This window comes from Hemitrygon akajei, chromosome 3 (genome assembly GCF_048418815.1).
Source record: "Hemitrygon akajei chromosome 3, sHemAka1.3, whole genome shotgun sequence".
Lineage (NCBI taxonomy): Eukaryota > Metazoa > Chordata > Chondrichthyes > Myliobatiformes > Dasyatidae > Hemitrygon > Hemitrygon akajei.
The window spans coordinates 79,442,836-79,470,360 of record NC_133126.1 but is presented as its reverse complement, the minus strand read 5'-3'; the positions used below and the strand labels follow the sequence as shown (position 1 = coordinate 79,470,360).

Below are 27,525 nucleotides of genomic sequence, written 5' to 3'. Positions count from 1 at the left end.
CAAGCTTACTCTAAGACAGCAGAAAAGATTTTGGAATTACCTAGATATGACATCAGGTCTGAATGGGAAATGGTAAGAAAGAAATGAGTTGCATTTCAAAGTGTAGGTGTAACAACTATTAATTGAATTCTGCTAATACTGTTACTAACTGCCGTGCTCTAGCTCCGTCTTGGACAACAGAAGAATCATTTTACATAGAATACTAACACAAGGGAAGACGGCTGCTCAGCACAATAAGCCCATGCTGTCTTTTCATGAAGAATCCAGTCATTTCCATTCATGGACTCTTCCTGTGTCCTTACAAACTTGCTTTCTTCAAGTACCAATCCAGATTGTTGAGGAAGTCGGTACTGATCAACTTGCTACATCCTTTCAGGCAGTGAATTCCAGGGTCAGAACTACTTGGTTCATGAAAATAAAAGTTTTTTCCTCAAACCTTCTTTGGATCTTTTTCTAATCACTTGAACTCTAAGTAACCCGGTTATTAATGCTTCTGCCAATGCAAATATTTCACTTTATTTAACAACAGTATAGGAAGCAGGGTCTCCATGAACTGAACATTGTAGGAGATTGAAGTTCAGTGTATTTGAAGAAAAATCCAGTAAAATTCACTGAGGGAAGTAAAATAGTAAGTAATTCATAGAAAGATTTTTTAAGTCATTTGTTATTGGTTAACCTCAAACAAGCATGGCAGGATGTCTCCGATCTAAGGAATTCAAATTCTGAGCCTTGTGGGAACTCATTTGATGCTGCAGTGTCATCAAATGGAGGAGCACTTTTTATGCTTAAGAGGATCCAGACAAAAAAAAAGGAACAGACAAACACAAGAAAATCTGAAGATGCTGGAAATCCAAAGCAACACGCACAAAATGCTTGGGGAACTCAGCAGGCCAGGTAGCATCTATGGAAATGAGTAAATAGTCAACGTTTCAAGCTGAGACCCTTCATCAGGACCAAAAGCGGAATGGATATTTACTGTGTGGACAAAAAAGACCAGGCAGGTAGCTTTGGAGACCAGAGGGTATTTTGCTTTTAACCAGAATTAGTTTTGTGGGTACTGCAGTTGGAGTAAACACTACAGCACCCTATTAGTTCAAGTGTACGGGGTGGTGGGTGGGTCGGAGGGGGAAGCAGATGAGATGCAGCTATCTGAGACTATAACCTTGGAAGCATTAAACATTTCTGTGATGAGAGGATGGTATGTTGTCTCCCTGGTATCAGGATCAACGAAACCAACAAGCTGCAGGAGAACATTTCAAGGGAGGAGGGTGAAGAACCAGACTGATAAATTGATACTTATGGCATAGGGAGAAAAAGGGACGATGTCCTTGGGTAGATTTTACAGAGTTAAGAAAGTGATTAAGAACCAAAACCTCAAAAGTAGTAATCTGTGGATAATTTCCCAAGTTATGTGCCAGTGACCATAAAAGATGGACAGTACTGTTGATGGCAAGAGCAGTGGAGCTTGAAGATGAACTTTAAAGTCTTGGGGACCAGTTGAGAGTGGTTCAGAGAAAATGGGATCAGACGCAACCAGGCAAGTTCCACCTCAAAAGAATCAGGACTAAAGTCCTGACGAGCAGGATCGTTCGTGCTGTATGGAGGTTTGAATAAATTGGATTGGAGGGTAACAAGAAGCTGAGCAAGCATTCAGAAGGAAGAAAAGCCAATGTAAAAAACTAAAGCAAAAAAAAGGAGAGAATTTGGAAGGCAAAGCAAACAGACACCCCTTGGAAAATGGTAATTGAAAGGAGACTGCATGTGCTCATGGATGATGGTGTTATATACCTCAGGGGCATGAATAGTAGCTTGATATTCCTAATTACACAATGTTTAGTTGGACAAAAATGAGAGTCCATCGATAAAGAAGAATCAAGTTGTTCAGAATAAATTTGCTTTCACAAAAAACAATAGGATTGTCGAATCCAAAACTCACTGGATATCTAGGTTCATGGGAGGGCTTGGCCTTGCCAGGGAACAGCATTATTATAACACAGACACTCTGAGAGTGCTGAGTAATGGGAAATAATCTACACACAGCATCGAACAGTGTTACTTGTAAAAATTTCTCAACCACTGAATTTACTGCATGCAGTGCTTTGAAGCATAAAAGCAATTGTAATGTAAATAATATTTTAAAAAAACAAACAGGTGCAATGGAAGTTTATTTTTGATAAACGTTGTTGGTAAAACTCTGATAATCTCCACCCATAGGACTTTGGCAACATGTAAAAATAGTTCAAAGGGAAAGGTAAATATACAGACACTGTGGACACCAATTCACAGTTGCAAAACTATTCAACATTCCAGACTCCAGCCACAGTTCCAGTCACAAACCAAGCCTACAGTCTGGACTCCAAACTCACTGCATTCAATCTCCCTGGCTCTGGTGACATACTCCATTAACAGTCCAAATTCCATGGTTCACATTCAGTGCTAAGGGAGTCAGCTGTGATCAGAATTTCCAACTAGTAGGATGCTGGATTACACTGGACGACAAAGATATTGCTGCCTGAATACTTTTGGGTGTGACTTATGGATTTTGGGCTGCTGATCATGAAAATCATCATGATTATCACCATTATTTTGAAATTGCCTATATTGGTTATTTCAACTTATAATTCAAGTCAATTAAAATGTTGCCCACAATGTAAGCTGAAAAGTTTTCTATCTTGTCCATGCATGCCTGGATATGCTTAGGCAGGACAGATGCTGCATGGCAGGACAGATTTTAGAAAGGCTGTGAATTTCCATGAAGGATCTTAATATTTGAGACAGATGGTTCTCAGAATAACTGGTGCCAAGATTAAGGAAGGTATTTTTGTTGGTCCACAAATCAAACAGGTCATCGATGACAGGCGACATGAAGAACTTCTAGTGGGAACCAGAGAAAATCAAATGGAAGGCATTCAAAGATGTTGAAAATTTCCTTGGCAAATACAAGGCACCAAACTACATGCAACTGGTTGACAACATGCTTCAAGCATATAAAACTATGAAGTGCAATATGTCACTAAAGATACATTTCTGCATTCTCATTTAGACTTCTTCCCTGAAAATCTTGGCACTGTCAGCGGTAAATACAGTAGAAGGTTTCATCATGATATTGCGGTCTTGGAGAAACAGTACCAGGGCAACTGAATCCATCAATGCTGGATGATTATCACTGGACATCTATGCAAGAAGCCTCAGACACCGAGTTCAAATGAAAATCATCAAAACATTTTAGCTTAGTTGCAAAGCGTCAGCACCATTATCCAATTAAATGCATTATATTCAATAAAAGTTAATTTCTTGTTTCTCCAAAGATGATACAAGTCATCTGAAATTATATTTGTGTTCAGCTTCAAGTAGTCTATCATAACCAAAAAAATATTTCTGAGGAAGCAACGCTTTCGAAAAAATTGTTCTCCAGTGTTATTGCTGTTTTACTATTTTGAAATAGAATCACAGTGAATACAGCAAGAAAACAGGCCCTTTAGTCTAACTCGTCCAAGAAGACTAAGATGCCTATCTTGGTTAGTCCCATATTCCCATATCTGGCCTACATCCCTCCATTCCTCTACATTTCCTATTCATACTCCTGTCCATAAAATTTTCCTAAATGTATACTAAGAACTTTCTATAGGAGCACGATTGAGAGCATCCTGACTGGCTGCATCACTGCCTGGTATGGGAACTGTACTTCCCTCAATCGCAGGACTCTGCAGAGAGTGGTGCGGACAGCCCTGCTCATCTGTAGATGTGAACTTCCCACTAATTCAGGACATTTACAAAGACAGGTGTGCAAAAAGGGCCCGAAGGATCAATGGAGACACGAGTCACCCCAACCACAAACTGCTCCAGCTACTATCATCCAGGAAGCAGTACCACAGCATAAAAGCCAGGACCAACAGGCTCTGGGGCAGCTTCTTCCACCAGGCCATCAGACTGATTAACTCATGCTAATGCTACTGTATTTCTATGTTATAGTGATTATCCTGTTGTACATACTATTCATTATAAATTACTATAAATTGCACATTTCAACAGAGACGTAATATAAAGACTTTTACTCCTCATGTATATGACGGATGTAAGTAATAAGGTGAATTCAATTCAATTCATAAATCTCTCCTGCCTTTATATTTTGTCTTCATTTTGCTCTAAAAATAACAAAATCACATGTTACAGAAACATAAAAGACCGGTATTTTTACATACTTTCATTTCATCCATCCAGTCAATAATATGAAGCATCTCCTGGAAAATCTTCTGAAGGGCTAAATTCATTTCCAGCCTTGCTCGCCGAGCATTAAGCAGCTCCAAAAGATACTCCCATAGGCGCATGATGTTTTCTTTTCTGGCATTAATACGTGTGATGTCATGATAATTCTCAGCCTCCAGCTCCTGAGATACATCCACAAGGGTTTGCACACGTTCCTCATAGGCAGCGATATCTGTCTCAATTGCTTCATGCTTCTTCATTGCTGCTTCCACAGCTGGAAGATCATAGCCAAAATTATCCTGTGGATAAATTGTACAAAGCAAACAATAAATACATAAGTGACTGCAAGAACTCGGGGACGAGTCACATTCCAATGACAGCATCTTACTGGAGAAAGCAGGCATGTACATGGACTATGGGAACTTTTCAGGCAAGGAGAAAGATGCTTGGAAGGCAATATATCGGAAACATGCTTGGTGCTATCGTACAATGACAAGAATCTTAAACACTTGTCCATTACTTTTGGTTCTAATTTTATAATAACATGCAAGAGCAAGACATTAGAAGCCAGAAACATCAGCAGACTGAAACAGCCATTAGAAGTAATTGGCTAAAGAAAGAACTCAGCACAGCTATGAAACACAACACCAACTACAAGATGAGAATATTTTAAAAAGCGAAGTTTTTCTAAACCAAAATACATACTTTCCAGACCTGAATAATTGAATATATGCATTTAGTACCTCAGCCAATGTAATGAAAGTAAAATAAACACAAAGCACCTTTATCCAGGTTATAGGGTCTGAATGAACAGATTCTGTAGTGACAACAGGAAGGACAACTGATCGGTGCATTGTTCAACACCCAAATGTCATGATCAGCTCCAGATCCTGGACCAGAACTGAACTTATATCCAGACAATATAACCTCTAGTAGATAGTTGTATTAGAATGTTTTTATTGCTATTTGGAATCTGAAAAGTTTCTTTAATGTCATAAGAGTTTAAAAGGCATTTTAAAAGCACAAAGGGCCAGATATTGCTGGAAAAGTAACATATTTAACAGCAGATGCTAGAATATTAAAATGAAAAGTAGCTAGTGAATTCACAGAACTCAGCCTGGGTAATGTACTGAATATCTGTATAACTTGACCATTCATTAGCTTCATCTCAGAAAGTTAAGCTAATATTCAACAGCACTCTTTAGACAATGTGATCTCTGTTAGTGCAAGTCAAAACTATTCTTGCCAAAAAGGAAACAATTTAACTTGTTCAATTTCATTCCTGTATTCTCCTTCCAGTAGCTGGTTTGACTCTAATTCAGTCACCCAACTCCATTACCCTGTATTCCTCTGCTTCCTATTCGGTTTTTTAAAATTCACTGTTAGGGAGATATATAGAGAAATAAGAAGGAAAGGAATATGGGATCAGGATGGAGAAAAGAGAATAAAAATAGCTTAATGAAAAATTAATGATTTTGGCAGTGGCATGCATGAGAATATAAATTTGACATTTTTTGCAGGGCATACTAAAATACACAATGTAATGTGCACATGTACATACTTGTACATTCTTAATGGTTATTGGGAGTGAGCCAAACACATGCTCTTCACTCCACTACTGCACGCATCCAGCTGAACTTTTATTGGGATCCAAGATGACCTTTTGTCTTACAACAGCCTTAACAACTCATGTGTTCTATGTAAGCCTGCATTCAACTGAAAGTTGCAGGACAAGTGTAATTAGTGACATGCATCACATTATGCCGTGGTCCAGCAAGATCTAGCCAATTATACTAAATTATATGACTCATGTTAGGAATGCAACCTATAGACCCAGTCAGATTAGTAAATTCCAATCAACTACCTACTAGTGTAAAGCAAAACACAGCTTCATTTAAAACTGACAAAGAACTTTATTAATACTTTGCCTTCACCATCCTGAATTGCTGCTACACAAAATAATATTTATTGTGAAAAAATCTCTGGGTAAGGACAAAGAGTTAGAGACAAGACAATAATACAGAATTCAATATTAAAGGTATTCGCTATTAATGTAAATCCAAGCTAATGCAACAAATATATTGAAGTTTAATCATGTTGACAACCTCCACAGTCTGAATGGTTGCAATACAATTTATGACGAGCAAATCACATTGTTCAGCAACGGCAAGACAGAACAGAAGTAGCAGCTGATCTGCTCCTTGGTTCTGTTCCACATGTTCACCTTCCTATTCCTCATCAAAACAGTCACAGACATTCGATAACAAGAAGGCAAGACTGGTCAGTGTCGGAAAATGGTTAGAAAACAAAACAGAAGAACATTGATAATACATTTCCTTCAAATAGCTGACTCTAAGGTCCTTTGTGAAAATTTTGCACTCATCTGCACTTAACAGTTTTGTATGAATAACTGCTCCACAGCCAAAGCAAAACATTTTTCCAGAACATATATAGCAAGCTAAGGATGTCTGCAATTTGTCAGCCAAGTGTATTAATTTTGTTTGAAGCACATCATGCATAGTACAGCTTTCTCTAAATGTCTTTGTATTGGGAAGAATGCATTATTCCACTACTTTTACTTCTCTCTCTCTCTCTTTCAATCTTTTTATTAATATTTAGAATATTATGAATGAGATACAATTCAAATAATGGTAAGGGATTACAAATATATAGACTCCCATTATACATAAAGTATTACATAAACAATGAATAGAGCATAAGTAAGTTTCCCAAAACATAAACCGTATAGTATATATATGAACAAGGTAAGTTTAGATATTTCATAATATATAGTGTAAAAAAGAGAAAAAAAAATCTATCTAAGGAAGTTAGCTAATCTACTAATCTAGTATCAAGAAAAAGAAAAAAAAAACAAAGAAGAAAAAAAAATAAAAAAAACTTTTAAAAAGAGAGAAAAAAAAGGGCTGTTCATAGTATCTCACGAGTATACATAAACATCAATGACGTCAACTCCGATCCTCTCAACATACATACGATTAAAGCTGAAAAAAAAAACAATAAGCCCGGCACAGGGCCATTACATCATATGAAAATATTGAATAAATGGTCTCCATATCTTTTCAAATTTAATAGAAGTATCAAATACAGCACTTCTAATTTTTTCTAAATTTAGACATAACATAGTTTGAGAAAGCCAATGAAATACCGTGGGAGGATTAATTTCCTTCCAATTCAACAAAATAGATCTTCTAGCCATCAAAGTGAGAAAAGCAATCATTCGACAGGCGGAAGGAGATAAGTGAAGTAAGTCCATCATCGGTAAACCAAAAATTGCGGTAATAGGATGGGGTTGTAAATCAGTGTTCAATACCGCCGAAATAATATCAAAAATATCTTTCTGATATTTTCTCAAAAGTGGACATGACCAAAACATATGAGTTAAAGAAGCGATTTCTAAATGACATCTGTCACAAATAGGGTTTATATGAGAATAAAAATGAGCTAATTTATCCTTGGACATATGGGCCCTATGTACAACCTTAAATTGTAATAATGAATGTTTGGCACATATAGATGATGTATTAACTAATTTAAGAATTCTATCCCAATTCTCAATAGGAATAATAAGATTAAGTTCTCTTTCCCAATCATTTTTGGTCTTATCAAAGGGCACTGAACGTATCTTCATAATTATATTATAAAGTTTTGATATAAGCCCTTTTTGAAAAGGGTTTAGTTCAAACAAACTTTCCAAAGTATCTGAAGACAGAGAATTTGGGAACGAAGGAAGTACCGTACTTAAAAAATGCCTAACCTGTAAGTATCTTAAAAAATGAGATCTAGGCAAATTATATTTATTAGCTAGTTGCTCAAAGGACATAAAACAGTTGTCCAAAAATAAGTCGGAAAATCTTAATAATCCCTTAGTTTTCCAAGCCAAAAAAGCATGATCTATAATTGAGGGATGGAAAAAACAATTAGATACAATAGGACTATTTAACATGAATTGAGTCAACCCGAAAAATTTCCGAAATTGAAACCATATACGTAAGGTATGTTTAACTATCGGGTTGTCAATTCGCTTCGGCAATTTAGAAAGAGCAAAAGGGAGAGATGTCCCTAAGATAGAACTCAGAGCATAAGCAGAAACCGATTTGGTTTCCAAACTCACCCAATGAAGGCCAAAAGGACCATCCCATTCTTTCAACCAACATATCAAATATCTAATATTAACTGCCCAATAATAAAATCTGAAATTGGGTAATGCCAACCCACCATCCTTCTTTGTCTTCTGTAAGTATATTTTACCTAACCTGGGATTTTTATTCTGCCATATATATGAAGAAATTTTTGAATCAACATTAGTAAAAAAGGATTTCGGAATAAAAATTGGTACCGCTTGAAAAACATATAAAAATTTAGGTAAAATAACCATCTTAATAGCATTAATCCTACCTATCAGAGATAAAGATAATGGTGACCACTTAGTAAACAAACCTTTAATCTGATCAATTAAGGGTAAAAAATTAAACCGAAATAATTCTTTATGGTTTTTGGTAATTTTAATCCCTAAATAAGTAAAAGAATCGTTAGCTAACTTAAAAGGTAAAATACCATAATTTGGGACCTGTTTATTCAGAGGAAACAATTCACTCTTATTAAGATTTAACTTATACCCAGAAAACTCACTAAATTGAGCCAACAATGATAAGACTGCTGGAATAGATTTCTCAGGATTAGAGATGAATAATAATAAATCGTCTACATATAAAGATACCTTATGAATATCTGTTCCACGATTAATACCCAAAATATCATGTGATTCTCTGATGGCAATTGCCAAAGGTTCTAAGGCGATGTTAAAAAGTAATGGACTAAGAGGACAACCTTGTCTAGTGCCCCGAAATAAACGAAAAAATGGAGATCTTTGATTATTAGTAAACACCGAGGCTACTGGAGTTTGATATATCAGTTTAATCCAAGAAATGAAGGTCGGACTAAAATTAAACTTCTCCAACACATAAAATAAGTAGGGCCATTCAACTCTATCAAATGCTTTTTCCGCATCTAATGATATAACACATTCTGAAGTATTATGTGAAGGAGTATAAACAATATTCAATAATCTCCTAACATTGAAAAAAGAATAGCGATTTTTAATAAAACCGGTTTGATCTTCCGAAATAATTTGGGGTAATACCTTCTCCAACCTAGAAGCCAGCAACTTGGAAAAAATCTTAGAATCCACATTCAATAAAGATATTGGTCTGTAGGATGCACAATCAGTAGGGTCTTTATCTTTCATCAGTATTAAAGAAATGGAAGCTCTATAAAAAGATTGTGGCAACTTCCCCAATCTAATTGCTTCTTCAAACACCTTGCATAGCCAAGGAGATAGAGTATCAGAAAAACATTTAAAAAATTCTACTGTAAACCCATCTGGACCTGGTGCTTTCCCAGAGTTCATTGAGGAAATAACCCCTTTAATTTCCGCATCTGTAAACGGAGTATCTATTACTGAAATATCATCAGATGATAGTTTTGGAAAATTCAATTTCCCGAGAAAATCACACATGGTATTATGATCCTGAGGGAATTCAGATTTATACAGGGAGGTATAAAAGTCTTGAAAAGACTTATTTATGTCATCATGGTTAACTGTCAAATCCCCATTCTGCTGTCGAACCTTAGTAATCTGGCGTTTAACTGAAACATTCTTCAGCTGACTAGCTAACAGTTTTCCTGATTTATCACTATGTATATAGAAATCAGATTTGGTTTTCATTAATTGATTTTCTATCGGAGATGTAAGGAATAAACTATGTTCCATTTGAAGTTCAACCCTTTGTTTATAAAGTTCCATGCTAGGAGTAGTCGAATATTTCTTGTCAATCTCTTTAATTTTATCAACCAGTAAAAGAGTTTCCTTCTTAATGCGTTTTCTCAGACCAGCAGAATACGAGATAATCTGTCCACGTATATACGCTTTTAAAGTGTCCCAAAGTGTTCCGCATGTGATATCCTCCGTGGAATTAGTTGAAAAGAAGAAATCAATCTGTTCCTTCATAAATTTAATAAAGTCCGGTTCTTGCAATAAGGTAGAGTCAAATCGCCATTGTCTAGCATTTAAAGCTGTATCCGTAAAATTAATAGAAAGTTTTAATGGAGCATGGTCAGAAATAGCTATAATATCATAATTACAACCAATTACCGATGGAATAAAACAAGAGTCAATAAAAAAATAATCAATTCTCGAATAGGAGTGATAAACATGTGAGAAAAAAGAAAACTCTTTGTCATTAGGATGACGAAATCTCCAAATATCAAAAACTCCATTATCAGTCAAAAAGGAGTTAATACAAGTGGCCGACTTATTGGGTAGAGTCTGAATAGTTGTAGATTTGTCCATCAAAGGAATTAAACAACAATTAAAGTCACCACCCATTATTAATTTATATTCATTTAAATTAGGTAAAGAAGTAAATAAGGACTTAAAAAAGTCAGGACAATCCACATTTGGGGCATAAACATTAACCACAGCAACCTTTTTATTACCGAGTAAACCCGTAATTAACAAAAATCTACCATTCGGATCCGAAAGAATATCGTGTTGAACAAATGTAATAGAGGAGTCAATAAAAATTGAAACTCCCTTAACTTTGGCATTCGAATTCGAATGATATTGTTGACCCCGCCAAGACCTAAAAAAGCGATATTTGTCCTCCTTCCTCACATGAGTTTCTTGTACAAAAATAATATGAGCATTAAGTCTTTGGAATACTTTGAAAATCTTCTTTCGTTTAATCGGATGGTTTAATCCATTAGTATTCCAAGACACAAAGTTAATGGTTTGAACCATGTTTCCAAAGTCATCCCTTTGGTATATAAAGGGTTAACCATGTTATAAACTCATGCATCCGGAAGAGGGACAAAAATAAAGAGCGGACCCGGAAGTGACGACATCATAGACATATTTGTAGTTCATGAACAGCCCAAGTAAAAAAACTAAAACAAATTGATAAGAAAAAAATTAAAAAGGAGAACAGACCAACCCCCACCCCCATATGAAAAGGAAAAAAAGCCAAAATATGGCTAGAAAAAAGAAAAAATGAAACTAACTCTAACCCCATATCAGCGGCAGACCACTCCGTGTTTAACGGATATATATAAAAAACCACCCGAACTTTAAGAATTATGATCACAGTACTAAAAACTACGCTTCTTAATATGCTGAGTTGTAAAGAAAAAGGGAATAAAATCATTAAAAGTTTATAAATCGGGTTATAACCCAAACAAATCAAGAAGTATTTAAACTATGATAAGCGATGCATTATAGGAAGAAGACGAAAAAAGAAGCAATAACGCCATCTTAAACTAAACCAATACTTTACAAAAAACCATTATCTTGATATTAAACAAAAAATTCACTTCGAAAGGTTAAAAATATACCTTCAAGGGAACAAAAATAGTAGACAAAAATATAGTATAGTAGTTAAAGTGTATAAGACAGAGCGATTAATATAACGAAAACACACTTTAACTTAAATATGAAGTATAGGATAAACCTACACCAATAACCAGAGACTAACCCTGGTTTAAAAAATCAAAAACCATCTTTCACGATCAGAATCACTCATTTACTGGAGAGTAGTAACTGTATCAGTAGGGAAGTTCTCTTCCAAATACTTTTTCGCTTCAAAGGTAGACAAAAATACTTTACGCGGAGCATTCGGGGGGGAGATCCTGAGCTTCGCCGGGTATAAGAGCGCAGGTTTTAGATTTTTCTCATAACATTCAGACATCAGAGGTTTAAAAAGCAGCCTTTTTCTCATGATTTCTGGGCTAAAATCCTGGACCAAGCGAAAACAATAATCACGAAATTTAATCATCCCAGCCCTTCGAGCTTCACGAATGAGTTGTTCTTTATCGTGTACGTAATGAAATCGGACGATTACCACCGGGGGCTTATCTGAAACCGTCGGTGATCGACTCCAAATTCTATGTGCTCGGTCAAGTAGCGGAGGGTTTACTGGAAAAACCGACGGAAACGCATCTTTTAGAAATTGAGCAAAGTATTTCGAAGGATCGCCTTGTTCTATGCCGTCTGGGAGACCAAGTATGCGTAGGTTCTGTCTTCTGGACCGATTCTCCAAATCGACACTCTTGGCTTTAAGTGTCTCCACCAATTTAATAGTCGAAATTAGATCCTGTTGCAATTTTTCAATTGTCGAATCTCGTTTCCGCGCTTCCTCTTGCAGCAATGAGATAAGCGCTTGCTGCTGGTTAATTACTGAATCCGTCTTAACCATATAATCTTGAAAAACCTTTATGTCTCGTTGAAAAGCCTGACGTTGTTCCTCAAATTTTTTATCCAAAAGCTCCATAAGCAGTTCATAAGTTAACTCAGTGCGTTGAGGTTGAGCTGGCTTCTTTCCATTACCGTTCGGGTTTCGCCCCGGTTCTCGTCCTTTGGATCTAAGAGCCATTTCTGTTTGCATATCTTCCAAAATTCACGATAAAATCTTAACAATAAGCCCGAGAAAGTAGCAAAAGTCTTTTGGTGTAGGTAACAATAAGTTGAATAAGGGTGATCAAAGGTTAAAATAAGTAAAGATTATGGAGCGGATCTGAAACAGTACTCACTCCATGAGCGTCTCCCGCTGACACTTTTACTTCTTAAGGTCTGAAGAAATATTTGTCAATATTAGAAAAATATTAACTACAGATGACAAAATCTTCTTGGCTTAACTATTATCTCCCTCAGAGTGAGCTATTTGATGAAGGGAGGTTTTGACTAATGCCACAAAGCACTCTTTAAGACAACATAATTTATTTAGAGGTACTTCTGCAAATAGTGTGTTTGAAAATAGAACTAGCTACACACACAAAATGCTGGAGAAACTCAGCAGACCAGGCAGCATCTAAGAAAAAGACTAAACAATCGACATTTTGGTCCAAGACCCTTCATCAGGACTGGGAAACAAAAGATGAGATGTTAGAGCAAGAGGAAGTAGTACAAGGTAGCAGGTGATAGGTGAAACCGGGAGAGGGGGAGGGGTGGAGTAAAGAGCTGGGAACTCAATTGGTGAAAGAGGTGAAGGGCCGGAAAAGGGGGAATCTGATAGGAGAGGATAGAAGGCCATGGAAGAAAGGGAAGGAGGAGGGTGTATCCGGAGGGGTTGATGATGCAGGTAAGGAGATAAGATGGGGGGTGCGGAGAAGCGGGAGTGGAGAATGTTGGGGGGGGTGGGCGGCAATTACTGGAGGTTTGAGAAATCGATGTTCATGTCATCAGGTTGGAAGGTACACAGACAGTTTATAAGGTATTGCTCCTCTGACCTGAGTGCAGCCTCTTCGCGGCAGTAGTGGAGGGCATGGACTGGCATACCAGAATGGGAATGGGAAGTAGAATTGAAATGGGTGGCTACTCGGAGACCCTGCTTTTTCTGTCGGTGCTTGGCACAGTGGTTTCCCAATCAACGTTGGCTCTCACCAACATACAAGAGGCCACACTGGGAGCACTGGATACGGTAGATGACACCAACAGATCCACAGATGAAGTGTTGCTTCACCTGGAAGGTCTAATGGGGGTCATGAGTGAAAGTGAGGGGGGAGGTGTAGGGGCAGCTGTAGCACTTGTTCCGCTTGCAAGGATAAGTGCCAGGAGGGAAATCAGTGGGGAGGAAAGAATGGACAAGGGAGTTGTGTAGAGAGCAATCCTAATGGAAAGCGGAAAGTGGGGTGGGGGTTGGGGGAAGGGAAAGAGGTGATTGGTGGTGGGATCCCATTGGAGATGGCAGAAGTTATGGAGAATTATGAGCTGGACGTAGAAGCTAATGGGCTGGCAAGTGAGGACAGATGGGCAGCGTTGATGGTAGGAGGAGGAAAACCCATTTCTTTGAAGGAGGAGGACATCTCATTAATTCTGGAATGAAAAGCCTCATCCTGGGAGCAGATGTGGAGAGGAAGAGGAACTGAGAGACAGGGCTAGCATTTTCACAAGCGACAGAATGGGGAAGATGAATAGTCCAGGCACCTGTGAGAATCAATGGGTTTATAAAGGGTATCTAGATAAACTGTCTCCAGAGGTAGAGACAGGGAGACTGAGAAATGGGAGGGAGGTGTTGGAAATGGACCAGGTAAATTTGAGAGCAGGGTGGAAGTTGGAGGCAAAGTTGATGAAGTTGACGAGCTCAGCAAGGGTGCAGGAAGCAGGACAATGAAGTCGTTGTTGGAGCATAGGGAAAGTTGAGGAGTGATACCATTGTGGGCTTGGAATGTAGACAGTTCCACGTAGCTCACAAAACGGCAGACATAGTGTGAGTGCCCATGTGAGATGTAGCCATTCAAGTACTTGCAGCTACACCTTTTGTTTGAAGGAAATGGGAGGAGCCTAAGGAGAAATTATTGAGAGTGAGGACAAGTTCCACCAGATGGAGTAGAGTGGTGAAGGAGGGAAACAGGTGGGGTCTGTTGTCTAGAAAGAAACTGAGAGCTTTAAGGCCCTCCTGGTGGGGGATGGAAGTGTATAAGGACTGGACATCCATGGTGAAAATAAGACGATCAGGGCCAGGGAGTTTGAAGTAATTGAAAAGATCTAGAACATGTGAAGTTCATAGATGTAGGTATGAAAGGACTGAACCAACGGGGATAAAACAGAGTCAAAAAATGCAGATATACATTTGGTGGGGCAGGAACAAGCAGAAACAAGGGGTTTACCTGGACAGGTAGTTCTGTGAATCTTGAGTAGGAAATAGAAACGGGGTGCGGGAACTGTGAAGTTGGTGGCAGTGAATGGGAGATCCCTAGAGCCAATAAGGTCAGTGATGGTGTGGGAGTCAATGGCCTGCTGCTCCTTAACGGGGTCCTGTTCAAGGGGTCAGTAAGGGCAGGGTCTGAGAGTCGCCAGACTACGACAGAACCCCCCCCCCCACCTTACCTGTGGGTTTGATGGTGAGGTTAGGATTAGTGCGGAGAGAGTGGAGAACAGCGCATTCAGAGGGAGTGAGGTTTGAATTGGAGAGAGGAGTGGTAAAGTTGAGACAGTTGATGTCTCATTGGCAGTTAGCAATGAAATGATCCAGGGCAGGCAGAAGACCAGGGTGTGGTGTCCAGGAAGAGGAGGAAGGTTGAAGATGGGGGAAGGGATCATTGGTACAGGGTGGAGAGTCCTCGCCAAAGAAGTAGGCATGGAGACAGAGGCGACAGAGGAAGAGCTCAGCGTCATGGTGGGCACAGAACTCGCTGAGGTGTGGGTGCAGGGGGAGAAAGGTGAGGCCCTTACTGAGGATAGAATGTTTTGCCTTACAGAGGGGAAGGTCAGATGCAATTGTGAAAATCCAGCACAGATGAGAGTTGGGATCAGAGGGGGAAGGGGGTTAGTAGTCTCTGAGGAGAGGGGATGGTTGGGGTTTTCAAGGAAGGTGGGGTGGGAGGACCCAAGAGCTGATGGTGGGGCCTGAGACACACAGAACTGTAAATTGGTGGTGGGGGAAGGGGAGACTGTGATTACTAGAACTAGATTGCTGGTATTTACAGCATGGGCAGAGATGTGTTGATGGCAGTTTGCCCAGTAAATATTTTGCCTGAGGAGAGGCACTGATTTACAATTTTGGAAGTAAGCGACATGTGCGAGTTCTGTGTGTATTGTAATTCTTGGTTTGGAACCACACAGGAACTTTGGCCTAAAAGTTAAACTATTTCTCTTTCCACAGTTACTGCCTAATCTGCTTGTCACTTTTACAATTTTCTGCTTTCAGTTTAGATTTCCAGCATCACTCCTTTGTTTTTATTTTCATATTTCAAATCTGATTTTGTATATGTTAATATTTCAGTGTTGTAGGGAATTCACAATTTGTACCATTGTCAGAACAGGATGCGAATTGCAAAGTACAGTAAGGTTAAGAGAGAGCACAATCATAAGAATAGATTTCATACTATAATTAGACAGAGGGAGAGGTCATTATAAAAAATTTAATTTCCCTGTCTTATACAATTTGAAAATATAACATATTTAATGTATGCTTTTCTCATGAATGTTGTGTCTCTAATCTTACATGCTTGTGATGCTACAGCAGGTAAGATTTTCATTGCACCCCTGCATACACATGTGCGGATGACAATAAGCTTGAAATGAGCTGAAGAGGCATCTTTGAACATTATTGATAAGGCTGCACTAGTTACTGACTCCTGCTTATGCATGCACATTTCTGTAACATCATGGATTTCTGCTTTACCTGCGACACCAGTCGTTGATTCTCATACAGCCAGGTCTCCCTCATAAAGGCCTTGCGATCAAAACGGCGGGCTAGCTGCTCCAGTTTCTCCTGCCTGATCAGTTCATTCCTGAGGACCAGCTCACGTTCGTGCTCTGCCTTCTCCAGTCTTTCCCAGCCCTATCCAAAAATCACAGGCAATGACACATTGAGATTAATTTTATTGAAAAGGATTTGCTTTCTCTATATGGCTCTGATTTTATTCATGGGGTGCAAGTCTTTAGCCTAGTTGGACAGCACTTTCATGATTTTTGTGAAATAAGCAAGCAGGAGCAAAATTGAAGCGTGTTGTGCTGCAGGCCCATCATTGATTGATCGGCTGGGGAAAAAATGGCCACTTTACTTCCCTTCCTCTCAGTTCATTACGATCATTGAGGAAAATTCCCAATTGCACAGCTTAAACAAGCTGCTGTAGAGCAACACAGGCTTCTAACTTTATAAATAAACTGTAAAAGTACATAAGTATTCAGGATAATCCAAACATTTTCTTTTAATAGTTATTGTGACTGTGTGTAATTTCATGTTCAATTTACTTGTTTTTTCAAACATAAAAGTAAACCAAAATCTCCTGTGCTGTTCAATTACATCAGGACTTAAAGTTGGTAATCAAAACATTATCTAGGTTCCTGTTTCTCTGTATTACCTATGGTGTGCCTAATTAACGATGTTCTAAAGTTGTTCATGAAATGTCCTCACAATGACTGGTTAACCTTATAAATAGCATCATAGAGTCATAGAGGAGTGTAGCACAGAAACAGGCCTTTCAGTCCATCTAGTCCATAGAGAACTATTTAATTGCCTACTCCCATTGACCTCCACACCGCTACCATCCATGTACCTATCCAAAGTTCTCTTAAACATTGAAATTGAGCTCGCATGCACCACTTGTGCTGACAACTCATTCCACACTGTCACGACCCACTGAGTGAAGAAGTTCCCCCTCACGTTCCCTGAAACCTTTCACCTTGCACCTTCAACCCATGACCTCTAGTTGTAGTCCCACCCACCCTCAATGGTAAAAATGACATAGCATGCAAAACGGAAGTTTTACGTGAAGCACTGCTGAATGGTTCATTAATCTCTGAGCTGCACATGGGGAGGAGTAGTAAAGGCTCTCGCAGGATGTTCACTTAAATCAACTACAAAAAGGCCACCGATTGCTGTGTCATAAACCCTCTGCAAATAAAAACACTTCATCCAGAACAACAGAAGACATATATATCCAACAGTTAAACTGGGTTAAAGCCCATTGAATTTATTAAGCAGAGAGAATTAACTTCTTACTCTATTAATGTCCGAGATAAGTTTGCCCTCATGCGGTGTGTACACTTTCTGGTTGTTTGCCCTCATCCTGCTCTGGATGGAGAACAGCAGCACTTCAAGGTTCCCCTTCTCCTGGAATCTGTCGAGAGATCGCAACTTCAATAGCTGCTTTACAATTTAAACAGAGCTGCTTCTGAAATTTGGCATTGGCAATACGATTGTGAAAAGCGTGCTGTGCACTGGAAACTAAGCACTGTCAGCGTTGCGTAGAAGAAAGTCACAAAGCATAGAAAGAGATGCCGCAGATGCCAAAGCAATGCCGTGCAGCTCCACCAGCTTGGCTTTGTTATTATTAAAAATCTATTTTTAGGTCATTGTAAGTTACGTTCAAGATTCCACTGACAGGTACTTTAACTAATATTAAAAATACAAGCCAGCATCAACAACTATTTAATCAAACAGAGTTAGAAATTAGCAATGATATGATTTAAGTTTTGTTTTTAACTATTTGTTCTTGGAATGTGACCTACAATATATGATGCTGAGAGAGGTCATTTGGCCTACTGAGTCAAGAATGGCTGTGAGAACATCCCATTTCCCCACTAATCTTCCTGTAACCCTGTATCACTAGGCCTATCAATAGCCTGATTCTCATATCACCCACCTACACGCAGGGCATCTTACAGTGTCCAGTTTACTTACAAATTGGCACACCATTTGGGATATGAGTGGAAACTGGTGCATCTGGGGAAATGCATGCAGTCACAGGTGGAATGTTCAGACTCCACTGAGATAGCACTGGAGGTCACAATCAAACCTTTTTCTGTGCTTCTTCCTCTCAAATTGCAGGGTGAATTCTATCATATTATAATCACCGTCTCCTAACGGTTCCTTTACCTTAAGCTACCTAATCAAATCTGGTTCATTACACAACACCAAAATCCAGAATTGCATTTTCTCTAGTGGGCTCAACCACAAACTGCCCTAAAAAACCATCTCATAGGCATTCTACAAATTCCTTGTATTGGTATCTGGTACCAACCTGACATTTCCAACCTACCTGCATAGTGGAATCCCCCATAACTAATGTAACATTATCCTTCTTGCTTGCCTTTTCTATCTCCCATTGTAATTTGTACCCCACATCCTGGCTACTATTTAGAGGCCTGTCCATGATTCCCATCAGGGTCTTTTTACTCTTGCATTTTCTTAACTTTGCCCACAAGAATTCTACACCTTCTGATCTTATGTCTCTTCTTGCAAAGGATTTCATTTTATTTTCTACCAACAGGGACAACCCACCCACTCTGCCCATCTCCATCTCTTCTATAAGATATGTATCCTTGGGTATTCAGTATCTAGCTGGGTTCTTCTTTCACTATGACTCTGTGATGCCCAAAACATCATATTGTAGCCTATCCCATTGAAACAGCTCCCTCCTTCCCCAATACGGGTGACAATATCCCACAAATTCGAACACATTTCTCCTACACCAATCTCTGAGTTATGCATTTAACTCTCTGATCTTATTAACCCTGTGTCAATTTGTACATGCCTCAGATAACAAACCAGGAATTATTCACTTTTAGATTCTGCATTTTAATTTAGTTCCTAGCTGCACAAATTCCCACAGCAGAACCCTCTTTCCTTGTTCTGACAGCCATATGGATTGCAATGACTAGATCTTTCCTCTCCCACCCCAAACACTTCTGCAAGTCAGGTGAGCGGTCTCCACCCTGGGCACAGCTTTTGGGACCTTCAATCCTTGCAACAGAGAGTTGTGTTATTCCCCTGCCAATACTAACCCCGATTACAACTATAATTTTCTTCTCTCCCTGAATCACAGTTCAGTTGCTTATCCTTCCTACAGGTCCCACTCCCATCTGCACAGGGAATAAGAATCTCAATCTGTTGGACAAGTTCCAGGACTAAGATCTACCTCTCAGGATACCCCTACCTGCTTCACTCAGAGTCAAAAGCTCTTGCCCCTGACTACAGTCTGATTGTGAAACACCTGGCCCTCTCAAGCTTGCTCAATCATTTAATGATCATGGCTGATCTATGCTGACCTCAATTCCCCTTCTCTTCTCTATACACAGTTCCATCATAAATACTTCCACAAGTCTAAATTCCACAATCTTCTGGGACAGTGAATTCTAGAGATTCACCACCCGCTACAAAAATAAATTTCCATTTTAAATGGCCAGACACTTATCTCGTAGCTACATCCACTTGCTTGATACTCTCCTACTGGGGAAAGCATTTTCACACCGACTCAGTCACTTTATTTATTTGTTGAGATACAGTTCGGAATAGGCCTTTCTGGCCCTTCGAGCTGTGCTATCCTGCAATTACTGATTTAATCCTACCCAATCATGGGAAAATTTACAATGACCAATTGGCCTACTAACCGGTAGTCCTTTGGACCATGGGAGGAAACCGGAGCACCCAAAGGAAATCCACATGGTCACAGGGAGAACGTACAAATTCCTTACAGGCAGTGGCGGGGATTGAACCCGGATGTCCAGTGCCATAAAGTGCTGTGCTAACCACTATGTTACTGAGCCACCCTTGGGATTTTATATATCTCAATAAGGACACCCCTTACTCTCTAAATTCCAAAGAATATAATTCCAATCTGTTAAACCTCTCTTGTTAGGTCAGCTCTGTCATACCAGGAATTAACTTGGTGAATCTATGATCTATGAATCACTCAATCTGTGATTATCTAATGCAGAGGTGCCATTCTCAAACAATGCATATTCAATAACTCCACAGCATGATCATAGGTCGATAATGATCCCCTTCAGTGAGATATAAGAAAGCGTGTAAAAATGGTAGCTGTAAGTGAAAACATTTAACATCCCAATTCTACAACTGACTTTGAAGGTTTTTCCACTGTGCGGTAAGTGTTAAAGGCCTGTAGCTGCTGCTGCACTCCGGTCAGTGAGTTGGCAAACTTCCGACTGTTGAGGACAATGATGGTTTGCTCGATCCACGTTAGCAGGTCAGATGCCAACTCTTCATATTTCTCAATCATTTTCTGGGTTTCAATTGCATTGTCCAGCACCTAAGAAAAGTACAATGTCTGGGTAAACATACACTTCTCAACATTTTCTTCCCCTCCATCATCAGATTTCTGAATCGACAATGGACACTACTTCAGTAATTTTTCAGTAATTTTTCCTCTCTTTTTGCACTTTTTTTTATATATACTTGTAATTTATAATTTTTTATTATTTATTGCAATGTACTGCTGCACTAAACAAATTTCATGACATGTGCTAATGATATTAAACCAGACTCTGATTCTTCACATACTATGAGCTCACAGAGAAATATTTACTCATAATAGCATAAGGGTTAGCTTCAATTGAGATAAAAAGTAGTCAAGTGAATTTCTATCTTCCGGACCTGTATGACCTTGTCTGGGAAAAAGGTAACTCAGAGGGAAAGAAGCAATCCTTTCAAGATGCCTCAGTGCTGCCAAGATACCTACCTCCTGCTGCAATTTGATTGACTGCAAGATGTACAATATATCCACACTGTGCTGGAAAAACAGGCTTCTGCAAGCTACTGTTCTACAAAAAACCTCACTTTTGTTACTGGCAGTTACATGGCATGTACGGGGTCGTATGGACTGTTTTTAGGGCAGCTCCAGTATTCGGTACGTCACCAAGGACTCCTGCAAGATTCTGGCTGGTTGATCACAGCCTGGTACGAAGGCTCCAATGCATAGGATTGCAAGAGGCTGCAGAGGATTGTAGACACCCCCAGGCTCCATCATACACACTGCCCTCCCTACTGCGAAGAATATCTTCGTGAGACAGTACCTCGAAGAAGGCAGCATCCATCACTTTTAAAATGTTGTTAAGGTGCCTTGTAAACAGTTTTGGCATTACAGGATTGTTTTCCGATTACAAACAGCATCCATCGCTAAGGACCCTCACTAGTTGGGACAAGCCATTGTCTTGTTACTACCATCAGGGAGGAGATACAAGAGCAGTTAATAATTTAAGAACAGCTGGTTTAAAACTGCTCCTGATACTTGTATTGGTCTACAAGAGATTTAAGGTAGCCAGATATGATTTAGCTTTGGCTTGTGTAGAGGCATAAACCACATGTACACAAAAACGACAGGTTACAAACTTCAATTAATGCTTTGTTCTAATACCCCTGCAGTCTTGGTCTAATATCCAAAAAGAGGCAAAGTAAAGGGCAAAATTCATTGGTGTCATTGCATCTGGTACAAGCTATCTGTTTCCACAAGGCTACCAGGTTGGTTAGAGCTAATTCAGCAGAAGATAAATTGCATTTGGAGGTTTTGTCTGTGTGATTCAATGATTCACTAGTCATTTGAGTCACCAGGCCATAAATATGTTCTACAAAGCTTTCTGTATCATTGGGATATAGAAACCATGGTCAGGAGTGTTGCTGTGAAGAGTGCTCAATGTGAGATTATTTTGAGACCAGAAGGCCTGAAAGCAGTTTTTTTTCTCAAGTAGGAGTTCCTTCCAGTTTTTGCTTTCCACTGCTGGCTTTGTGCTTGCAAACCTAATGGGTCAGGGCCATCAAGTGGCAACGTCCATAGCTCAATGCAGTAACCTGGAAAGTTTGCTATGGGAGGTGCAGAGGGGTTAGAAAGAATCGTGGGGTACCTAATTATTGGGGTGAGGGGGGTGGATGGTGAACAGGTCATGGTTTCAATGATAGTCTTTGGAGCAGGCTGAAGGGAAAAGGTGATGGGGAATCCCTTTCCTGCTCAACAATGCTCCAGGGTACTTGAGGGAACAGATGGTCAGATTTGTCCAGAGGTGGGCAGGGGATGGGGAAAATGAGAGGTAGTTCATCCTGTAGGAATCACTCTTGGCTTACTTTCCATACGAACTGCATTATGAAGGACTTAGCTCATTCAACCTACTCTTTGCTACTGTGTATTCTAAGACCTGGGAGGTATATCCAATAATTGAAAAAAGGAAGAACTACTATACTGAATGCACGAGTACGAGGGGTGATTGATAAGTTTGTGGCCTAAGGTAGAAGGAGTCAATTTTAGAAAACCTAGCGTATTTATTTTTCAACATAGTCAGAGGTGATTGATAAGCTCGTGGCCTAAAGTAGGAGATGAGTTATACAGCTCTCGTTACATGCATGTGCAGTTCAACTCTGAGTGATTAGGCAGAAAGTTTGAAATTAATAACTCATCATAAGGCCATGAACTTATCCATCACCCCTCGTATCTCCCACACAGGAGATTAGTGTGCAAACTTAAAGAACACGGTATTGGGGGTATGGTATTGATGTAGATAGAGAATTGGTTGACAGACAGGAAGCAAAGAGTGGGAGTAAACGGGACCTTTTCAGAATGGCAGGCAGTGACTAGTGGGGTACCGCAAGGCTCAGTGCTGGGACCCCAGTTGTTTACAATATATATTAATGATTTAGACGAGGGAATTAAATGCAGCATCTCCAAGTTTGCGGATGACTCGAAGTTGGGCGGCAGTGTTAGTTGTGAGGAGGATGTTAAGAGGATGCAGGGTGACTTGGATAGGTTAGGTGAGTGGGCAAATTCATGGTAGATGCAATTTAATGTGGATAAATGTGAGGTTATCCACTTTGGTTACAAGAACAGAAAAACAGATTGTTATCTGAATGGTGGCTGATTAGGAAAAGGGGAGGTGCAACGAGACCTGGGTGTCATTGTACACCAGTCATTGAAGGTGAGCATGCAGGTACAGCAGGCAGTGAAAAAGGCAAATGGTATGTTGGCATTCATAGCAAAAGGATTTGAGTACAGGAGCAGGGAGGTTCTACTGCAGTTGTACAAGGCCTTGGTGAGACTGCACCTAGAGTATTGTGTGCAGTTTTGGTCCCCTAATCTGAGGAAAGACATTCTTGCCATAGAGGGAGTACAAAGAAGGTTCACCAGATTGATTCCTTGGATGGCAGGACTTTCATATGAAGAAAGACTGGATCGACTAGGCTTATACTCGCTGGAATTTAGAAGATTGAGGGGGGATCTTATTGAAACGTATAAAATTCTAAAGGGATTGGACAGGCTAGATGCAGGAAGATTGTTTCCGATGTTGGGGAAGTCCAGAACAGGGGGGTCACAGTTTAAGGATAAAGGGGAAGCCTTTTAGGACCGAGATGAGGAAAAACTTCTTCACACAGAGTGGTGAATCTGTGGAATTCTCTGCCACAGGAAACAGTTGAGGCCAGTTCATTGGCTATATTTAAGAGGAAGTTAGATATGGCCCTTGTGACTAACGGGATCAGGGGGTATGGAGAGAAAGCAGGTACAGGGTTCTGAGTTGGATGATCAGCCATGATCATACTGAATGGCGGTGCAGGCTCGAAGGGCCGAATGGCCTACTCCTGCATCTATTTTCTATGTTTCTATGTATGAATACAATAACCGATTGCATCAATTGAGGCTTTGCATTTCTCATCCAAAGCTTAGTTGAGAATAATTTCTGCTGAAGTGACACTAAATTTGTTCTACAGTTCTGAACAGTGGAAGCAAAGGACACAAAACCTGAATCTTCTAGCCACAATGTTTGAGCACCAATGATATCAAATATACAGTCATACATGCTTGAATACTGTTGTGTCACAGCCTGATACTAAACAGATGAGAAAATGGACTTGCACAGCTACTGATCTCCGAAATATAGCAAAAGCAGGTAGACCGTGACCCCAAATCACCAATTCAATACTGACTTGATGTCAGCACTAACAGCTACCAGCTGAGCTGTTTTTATAAAAATGCTTGATTATAGTTACTAATTCTTGATCATATTTCCTACTTCATAACCTCCATCCCCCCCGAATGAAAAAAAAGTGAGCTTGTGACCATCAGAAGAAATGTGTGTTGAAACTTCGCTCTGTTTATAATGATGCAGCAAATTGTTGGTATGGAATCTGTACAGAAATCATCCAGATTAGTTCCTCTACCATCTTTAAACAGTTCCCCTTTTTTTTTTCTTTTATAGCTATTGCTCCAATTATTTTTGAAAATTACCACTTCTTCCATTGCCAGTTCAGGTTATGCATTCTAGATCTCAACTCCCTGCATTGGAAGAGGTCCTGCCCCTCTTTGACCATTCTTTCAGTGGAAGTAAGTTCTGTTTATTCTCCTCTTACCAAAACAGCATTGTATTGAACAGCTTTACTTTTTCACTGCTCTCAGGAACAAAAAATAAATCCCATTTTCTTGAGTGCTCTCTGACTAGCATCTTAAACAGTAAGAGTTTTCCAGGAAAAGGCAAAAATGGCAACTCTCAAGAATTTCTCACAGGTAATGGGAGATCAATCTTCTCGTCAGTATACCAGAATTGTATTCTGCTACCATTACTTTATTGGATGAAGCCTGTTACCTAAGCATAGAACCATGGAACATTACAGCACAGAAACAGGCCTTTTGGCCCTTCTTGGCTGTGCCAAACCATTTCCCTGCCTGGTCCCACAGACACTCTTTACGACACAAACCTTGCCAATCCTTTTCCCCTCCACTGCTAATGCCTTCATCTTGGAGAAATAATGGTAAAATGCCACCACGTAGGTAATGATTGATTTTTCATCTGGATTCTCTGTAAAGACATCTGGGAGGGGAAAGAAATAGGAAAAAAAAGAATGCTTACTTTTTCTTCAAGATCAGTCAATAAAAGGGAAAATGCACTTTGATCACAACAATGAGATGTTATTCAATCAATCATGCAAATTGCACTATCTGAATTGGATCAAAAAGATTAGCTAAAATAAAAACCTAAACACATTACCTAAAAAGTTGAATAAAGCCTTTGAATTCCGTGGTCATTGAGGAAAAGAAAGCCAATCAGAGTTTTGCAAAAAGGCAAAACTAGGGTTTTTTTGAACAATAGGATGTGTTGTTCTGAGAAATGCCCACATTTACTGTGCTTTCCTAACTGCCCCTGAAGTGAGTAGGCAGTTATGAATATTCATGTGCTCATTTCAAGGGCACTTAGGAATGGGTCTGTACTCATACTTAGGATGGAGTAAAGATGGCAGATATCCTTTGAAGGACATCTCAATGAAAATGGTGGAGTTTTAACTATAATCTGGTGGTTTTGTAATTACCATTACTAAGGCTTCCTTTATATTTTTAAATTACCTATCTACTTAGTTACTTGAATGGTGGAAATCAAATTCATGCCCTTGTATTAATGCCAAGAATTTTGGCAGCATCCAGAAACTTATTATTAACATATTAGATTACTTACATTATGCTACTGTTGCCACCCATAAATTTTACATTTGGTAGTTTTACTCACAAAGCATTCAGACAAAAGGCTGCTAATGTCACATTACTTCAACTTTGTAAATACAAACAAATTTAAAGCAATCCTAGCCTAACAGTCAGAGAATTGGGGCTTCTAAATATTGCTTCCCCTTCAATGTGATGTGTGTTCTGAACACCTGAAATGGAACATATTTTACAGCCCACTGATCATGGAAGCCTATTTGGCTATATACACCCATAATTGTCTGGCAAGTTTTTCATGAAACTTACCCTCAGGATCCAGCAGTTTGGTCACATTCAGATGCCTCTCGGAGACATCAAAGGCATTCTGTAAGTTGTGCATGGCATTAGACTTTTTCAGTTTGTCAAACTCAATCAAATCAGGCCTGATGAAGAAAAACACATTGTAAGTATTTCTGATTTTCTATTTGTTGTTATTGTCGAATAAAACTAAGCATGAATTTTCATAGTGTCCTGACATTTTTGCCAAAATGCCCAATAGACAATCCAGATCCATTTTAAAACTACCTTACTGTGTTGTCCACACAATTTCAAAAGCCGGCTCCTAAAACTAAAAGTTATGCACCCCACTGGCAACAGTGACTTATTGTAAGTGGTTTAAACCAAGTTTGAACCCAAATGCTCCTCTTTCCTTTGTTATAGCACAGGTTCGAACATGAGCATAAAATCTAAATAATTCAATTAAATAAATGAATGAGACTCTGGCACGAGTGGCGTTTTTTCTACTTAGTATATATGTTATCACTGATGACACAGGAGGATAGAACGCTTAGCCCACTGACAGTACTTATCGGTTCAGCATGGGTGGCCGCTACAGTTTATGGCATTATCTAAAACACAAAATCTTTGGTTTAAAAATCAGGGTACCATTATACCAATAAAAATGCTATGATGATTTTGCATCAGGTACTTGGGCCAGAGTTGGACAGCACTGAACAGGAGAAAATCCACTGGGCACACAAAGATAGATTAATCAAGCAGAAATTATATTTGACAGGAAATTTAAGATATAGATATTATTTCTTGAGATAATATTAAGTCTCACTTTTAAAAGGGTTCTTAAAATTATTATGTAATGCCCTGGTTCATATTTTTCCCCGTTATGCTGTATGTATTTTATTTAGTAGTTCTGTAAGACCAGCCTGTTCTGTTTTCATACTTGTTTGGGCTATTGTCGAAGATGAGAGATGAGGAGAATGTGTGCCATCTAATTAGGATGGTCGGATTGAGGGGAGGTTTCTCTGGTGAGGGACACTAAGGTTGGGCTTGGAGCTTTTGTTCGAGAGGAGATGGAGAGGGAAGACATAAGAGAGAAGAGGTCGTAGGATTTGACCCAGAGTGGGACTGTGATTTGACGAAGCCAGGGGCATTGAGGAGCATCGACTGTGGACAAACTTCGAGCTCCAACTTGCGCACATTTGACTGTTTCATTAAAATGGCCCCTTTTCTTTTCCTTGTTGCTCTTTTCCTTATCAACCCTTTAGTTGAATTAAGATTCATAAATATAATCTTTAAATCGTAGGCGGTGTATTGTCT

General features: G+C 39.3%; 1 protein-coding gene across 3 annotated transcripts in view; it reads right to left on the bottom strand.

Annotated features, from left to right (window-relative positions):
- Positions 1-27,525, bottom strand: part of LOC140725142 (spectrin beta chain, non-erythrocytic 1-like) — a 332,123-nt gene that overhangs the window by 130,891 nt on the left and 173,707 nt on the right. For 2 of the 3 annotated variants that reach the window (XM_073040207.1, XM_073040208.1), the window contains exons 7-13: positions 26,239-26,354; positions 25,197-25,309; positions 20,588-20,775; positions 17,727-17,844; positions 16,404-16,562; positions 6,135-6,155; positions 4,203-4,505 (exon numbers count right to left, since the gene is read on the bottom strand). In XM_073040207.1, coding sequence (XP_072896308.1) covers positions 4,203-4,505; positions 6,135-6,155; positions 16,404-16,562; positions 17,727-17,844; positions 20,588-20,775; positions 25,197-25,309; positions 26,239-26,354 — 1,018 coding nt within the window. The remainder of the gene's footprint in view (positions 1-4,202; positions 4,506-6,134; positions 6,156-16,403; positions 16,563-17,726; positions 17,845-20,587; positions 20,776-25,196; positions 25,310-26,238; positions 26,355-27,525) is intronic. The other variant, XM_073040210.1, reaches the window with a different exon arrangement.